The sequence below is a fragment of the Varroa jacobsoni genome, unplaced genomic scaffold, assembly GCF_002532875.2.
Source record: "Varroa jacobsoni isolate VJ856 unplaced genomic scaffold, vjacob_1.0 scaffold_1388, whole genome shotgun sequence".
In the NCBI taxonomy this organism is placed as follows: Eukaryota; Metazoa; Arthropoda; class Arachnida; order Mesostigmata; family Varroidae; genus Varroa; species Varroa jacobsoni.
The window spans coordinates 316,026-322,025 of record NW_019214290.1 but is presented as its reverse complement, the minus strand read 5'-3'; the positions used below and the strand labels follow the sequence as shown (position 1 = coordinate 322,025).

Below are 6,000 nucleotides of genomic sequence, written 5' to 3'. Positions count from 1 at the left end.
TATATATATATAGACGTTTTGCTGAAGGAAGTTTTACATATCTTAGCTGTCCTCCACATTAAAACACGAGACACTAGTTCCACAATTCAGAAAACAACGTGTTTCATATCACTTATAATATAGGTGTCACGTCCTATTGCTACCAAGTGACGTATACGGTTATGTATGGATACAGGCACACATTTTTTACTTACAGGATTGGCCTTAGCGGCAGGCTGTATGGCGTAGTCAAACGTTCTCAATATAAGCATGCTGTCCTTGCCCGTACTTAGAAGGGTGTCGCCTTGACTTCGGAAAGCACATCCGGTAACAACGTCCTTGTGTTCGGCAAACGCAAACAAGGGAACGTACATACGACGAATATCCCAGATATTGATCTTTTGTTCCAAGACCTGTGAGGCACAAAGATTAGATCCAATGTGATACTCCAACTGAGTTAGCCAACTGAACCGGTTAGAATTAACCTTGAAGGCTAAGGGGTTAGCGAGTCTGGGTCAGCACCAGTAAGAAGTTGGCTTAAAAAGGTTATAAAGGAAGGTAAAGGAGGATAATGAAAACAGTTCTTTTAAATTAAATATTTGAATGGAAAGATAGTAGCACATTTTTGATAACTCAACACCCAATTATCAAAAATGTGCTATTAATATTTAAAACAAACCTGAGATGTTGACGCAATCTGGTAGTGATGGTTAGGCCTCCAACGGATGTTAGCAACTGAAGCAATAGTGTCTGGAAGGTGTAAGAAATACTTCATATGCAATTGCAGTTCATTGAAGAGCGCCACGAACCTATATAACACTCATTTAACCATATTACAAGCGTTGCTCATAGCCTTACGCTTTCGTCTATTTGATTGCAAATTGATCTTTCAGGTCAAATATATAATAGTAACTCACAAATTGTACACACTAATGTTGGTGTACTTTGCATGTTCCAGACCCGAATCGTTTTATCCCGTCCACCAGTAGCCAGTAACGAATCCTCCGTATGCCAATCGCACGAGAAAACGGGGCCAGAATGTGCCGTAAATTGCCGGATACAGCGATCACTGCGACGCCAGTCCCAGATTTGGACGTTACCGTTTTCTTGAACAGCAGCAAAGGAGTTAACCTGGACAATTACAATGATCACTATCCCATTTGAGTCAAGAAACAGCCAATCTAAAATAGTCGGACCTTGAACCCATTTCAATCACTAGAAAAGTAGTTATTGGCAAAGTGCGTGGCCCCCGTTGTTGGACCGTTACTCGTTATTGCTATCAAGTTATGGATATTTTAGTCAAACAGGACGTCTATAATAATACACTTCGGATGGATACCCACCCTATTTCGCAAATACATTTTTGTCAAGGCCTCCTTTAGATCCTTTGCTGTCTTCATCTGATTAATGTTGAAATAAACACGCATACATTAGTGAGTATAAAGAAGATTGTTAAGAACAAGTTACCTCATGAGGCGAAAATTTGATATCGCGCACACTTTCCGATGAGGTGACATAAGTTCGGGTGACCTCTTTTCGCCGAAGGTCGAAACACTTCATTGTTCCGTCCTAAAATTGGTATAACATATGTACTATGATTAAGGTTCGTCTTAAAGTAGCAAATTTTCGTCTAGTTTGACTGCCGATGTTTCATACATTTACGAGCGAAGTCGTAAAGATACTTCTAGTTCATCAACGGTTTTAACTTAGAAGAAATTATAATTTTTCTAGTTCAACCTGACGTTACTACATGCCTATAGTGCTATGCCATCATAACTGTAAGTGCTTTTCTCTTTTTTACTTCGCTTATTTCCCGTGGTCGTGACATACAAAGCCACGCCTGCAGGTTGCTAGACCCCTATATATTGAATGCCTTGTACTATTTTGGGGCATAGTCGTTCGAAATAGTTTGGCAGTATCTTATTTCAGTTAGGTTTTTTGGACGCGTAGCCGAAAATAAAGTTGTTGTTCTCTAAACTAACAAACGTATGTTTTGCATTTCTGCCAGCTATGATCACGAACATTAAACTAATAGCTATCATCTATCCTTTCATTCCATTCAGCTAGTTCAGAAGCCCGACCTGGCTGAATTTTTCACTTAATGACGAACTTTTTTGGTAGTATCTCATTTTTTTCCGGCGAAATCCAAAGATTCTTTATTATTTAATCAAAGGACTTCGGATTAGCATAAGGTAATGCTAACAAATATCTCAACCTCTATGACCGGTGTTGCTTCAAACAGCTGGCTCCTATTATCCCGAAATGGAGCTTCTCTGTAGCCGGATGCAAACCCAGACTGCCACTGCTCCATCAGTTTAGTAGGCAAACAGCCTGCCATTGTACCGCCATGGGGACGTAAAGGGCGATATAATTTTAGTGTACATTCTAACAGCGACCCAATCCGCAGAACAGAATCTTAAAGTTGAGGTCCGCTTAAGCTTTCCGGGCAGAAATAACGATTAAAGGTGGTGCCACTCGCATGTTACCATTTTCATAACCTTTATGATGTGTTATACGGCCCTTCATCTAACTATGTTATGCTTTGATTACCGACAGCAAATATATGTATGATGATACGAGTGCTAAATTACGCACTTGCCGCACATTAACGTCATTCGTTGAATTTGCATGCCTTCACACAAGAGATATTTTTTACAATGGATCGTCTGAATATTCTAATTCTTGTTCTCATTTGGTATAATACGCTTACCTGCGACCCCGAAAGAAGCGTATTGCCATCTTGAAAGACGACTCGATTAACCGTTCTTTTGTGATCCGCCAAGACAAATTCTTGTTTGCATTTTGAACCTTTATTCAAATCCCAGATAACGACAGCTCCATTGGTAGCTGCCGTGGCCAAAAGGCTCTCAACTTCAGGGTTCCACACGACGTCTGAGCATGAATAGTTGAGGTTGATATTCTTTCCTACACGGAGATTCATCTGAGGAGACACAGAAGGCAAAATTTAGCGACAAAGTACTTTAGCACGAGTTTGTCTACACATGCGTTGCCTGTTCGTCTTACCTCTGTACTGGTGTCAGAAGTGCACTAACTTCCAAATGCACTGCCATTGTGAAGTTCGCAAATTGATCATGCACTTCGCCCAAATGAGTACCATGCAATTCGGTAGATATTTGGCAGAATTGTGAACATTTAACAAAAAACTACTCTAGGTTCTATGTTAATGTGGTATCAATGTGCCCGTTTTAGATGTTTTCGAGTATTGGCTAGATGCTTTTCGCGATGCTCAAGTAAAAAGGAGTTGTTCAAATCTAAAGGAGGTACAATAATTACTTTGGTTTGCTAACGAATTAACTACGGTAAAAAACAACGATTGGGACACATTCAGCTATTTAAGGTGCCACAGTCTCAGGGTGGTGTAGAAATTTCTGAGTCATAGATCCCTGCTTTGAATTCTACGGACATGTAACAATGAGCTGAGCATTATGTTGTACAATAGAATGCTTATTAATTATCCCTACCTTTTCGACGATCCGATCTTGATCATCCACATTGAAGACCTTGAAAACTGTACGGCCAGCTACAGCGCACAGCCCAGAGTCTCGATTGGAGTTCACAGCCAATGCATTGGCTGGACCGTCGAGTGCGCACTTCGATCGAGGCATCGCGATTCTAACCAGCTGACCTATCTCTTCAAAGCCAATAATGCTATTATTCGAAGAAAGTAGCCGCGGTTTTCTTTACTGATGGAACTCATCCCGCGTTACCAGATTCGAAAAAAAAGTATAACATGTTTTAGGTTTGACTGCAACCTGGAGAATCTATCTTATATAGCAATAAACGTGTTTCTTCGCGACCGTGAAGCAAACTTTAACCAGGTGACAACGGAGCATGTTACTTTGCTTCAAACAGACATCGCTCAAAGTTAAGGTCCTGTGTACAGAAACCACAGTGTCAACGTTGTCAATGTTCACAGACATCGAGCTCGAGTACACAAAGAGTGATCGAAGCACTGCAGCCTGTTGGAAATTTGAATGCTGGTAAAAAAAGCTTAATTGCTTAATTCATTAGTTTATTTTAAAATTTATCTCAATTCAATTGCAAACGCACTTCAGCATAAGATCTTTTTGCCTTTCTCGAACTAGAAGATTCCGAACGCCGAATTCGGGGCTAGCCAGAAGTAAAGAGCTCACTGAATGAATAAATGGAAACTCAGTGTTTCCATTTAATTTGCCTAATTCCTTCGATTAAATTTGAATTCCATAGTTGAATGAAATTGCTAAATTAGCTGTCAATTAATAAAACCAACTGATGATAAGTTGTGAATGGCATCTGGAGTAACACTAACAACCATATCTTCTTTTTTTTTTTTAGTTTTTCTTCCGTCCATATGATGGAAGTAGACCTCACACAAATTCATAATCCTCAAGATTTCGTGCTCCCAACAAAAATGCAATGTATTTCCAGTGCGTCATATTAGGTATAAAAGCAAAAGTAACCATTCCTAATTTTCGGGCCAAGCCAACCTTTCTCCACAACATACATCGAATAACACTAAAAACTATTTTTCTTTCCAGCAGCGCTCGAACACTTGCATTACACTAAAGGTCCATTGTCTATTGAAAGGGACAGTTTAATTCTAGCCTGACTCAAATATATTAACAACAATCTTAGACTTATTATTGTACTATACCAACAAATTTTTCGCTCACACAGCTGATACCGGAATTGTCGCTCACGTTGATCATCTGATCGTCCGGTGGTAATAGAGAGGCGACATAGTAGGTTCAAGACAAAAACACTTACCCCACAGAGATCCGTGATCTAGTGAAAATCGAGAGCTGCAAGTTTCATCTGTCCAAAAAACTCTTCTCAACCCAAAGAGATAGTTAGAAAGCAGTTTCAAGTTATTTACATTGAGAACAAAGTTACTAGTAATAATGATTCCCCCAGTGTGCTTTCCATACTGTAAAGTGTACCTAGGACTATATTGAAGCAAAGTGGCGGCCTCCAAGCCGTTCTGTTGCTACTAGCTAATGTCAGTCACGCGACGAGCGTATGCGAAGGAAGACAAAATCTTCATGTAACCCTGCAAAATCTTAAAGGGTTTCTTTAAGTTTACGTTAAAAAGAATCGACAATTTCCACAGATTTATTCGTTGAGACTTCTCCACCGAGCCGTGGCCGCCGGAAAGAGTTCGGATGGCTCTGTGTCGTCTGCTACGCCGCAGACAACAAACATCAACGAAGTCGGTCTACACAGCGGCGGTTGAGTTGACTACCATCGGTTCCTCGAGTGCTGCGACGGTAGTCGCAAGAGTTAGCGCCCATCGATCCTGATTCAGAGAAGCTCAGTGCCAATAGCAATGTATTATTGCTGGCGGTTATCTTCTCTGAATTGCATAGAACAAAGCTAACATACCCCAAGGCTATGACCTCGTATCATCGAAATAGTTGATAGTGAGCATACAGAAGTGCATGATAAACCGCCAGAGTGCGTCTTCGGATGAAACTTACGTGAATGTGTATCAAGTTCATCACTGCCGGCACTACTGGCTATTTGAATCCAATATCTACTATATATGCATAGAGATCGCGCTCTGATGCGCGTGTGTCCTATAGAAAGCGAATCTCTATCGCATACTCTGCTGAAGTCTGTTTTATGTGAAATCCCTGTCTTCAACTGTTTAGTTGATTAGCGCTTGTGATCGAACTGAGGAGGCGGTATTGTCAGTGACGACAATGACTTCGCCAGCACTCTTACGACAGCCATCTGTATATAACCCTCAGTTCTAGCCGACTAACGATACGAACTGTGCCAGCGGTGATCAGTGTCAAGCAAAATTTCGTCATCGTTTGAGTGGAAAAGAGTATTCGGCTTGAATGATTTCAAACATTGTAGAGTATCCAGAGCGACCGGCCACTAAGGACGAGCTGGGGTGATCCTGTTTTCTGTTCTATGCGCATGGATCAGAATAATTTGCTGCATTGTGCCACTTCATCTCCTGTTTCTAGCCATCATTAGCAGCACAAAATTAATCGAACTGTCGCCTTCATCATC

At 40.8% G+C, this 6,000-nt stretch overlaps 2 protein-coding genes across 4 annotated transcripts in view; one reads left to right on the top strand and one right to left on the bottom strand.

Annotated features, from left to right (window-relative positions):
* LOC111269499 (uncharacterized) overlaps window positions 1-1,964 on the top strand; it is a 10,255-nt gene extending 8,291 nt beyond the window's left edge. For all 3 annotated transcript variants that reach the window (XR_015314605.1, XM_022849146.2, XM_022849145.2), the window contains one exon: window positions 938-1,964. Coding sequence is in view for 1 of the 3 variants with exons in the window: in XM_022849146.2 (XP_022704881.1) it covers window positions 938-968 (31 nt within the window). In the remaining 2 variants the exon portion in view is untranslated. The remainder of the gene's footprint in view (window positions 1-937) is intronic.
* Window positions 1-4,859, bottom strand: part of Wdr24 (WD repeat domain 24) — a 9,610-nt gene extending 4,751 nt beyond the window's left edge. Inside the window, exons 1-7 of the mRNA XM_022849133.2 lie at window positions 4,634-4,859; window positions 3,462-3,631; window positions 2,690-2,920; window positions 1,447-1,548; window positions 897-1,110; window positions 659-729; window positions 195-392 (exon numbers count right to left, since the gene is read on the bottom strand). Of these exons, the coding sequence (XP_022704868.1) occupies window positions 195-392; window positions 659-729; window positions 897-1,110; window positions 1,447-1,548; window positions 2,690-2,920; window positions 3,462-3,631; window positions 4,634-4,688 (1,041 nt within the window). The 5' untranslated portion in view covers window positions 4,689-4,859. The remainder of the gene's footprint in view (window positions 1-194; window positions 393-658; window positions 730-896; window positions 1,111-1,446; window positions 1,549-2,689; window positions 2,921-3,461; window positions 3,632-4,633) is intronic.
* Between the last annotated feature and the right edge of the window lie 1,141 nt (window positions 4,860-6,000).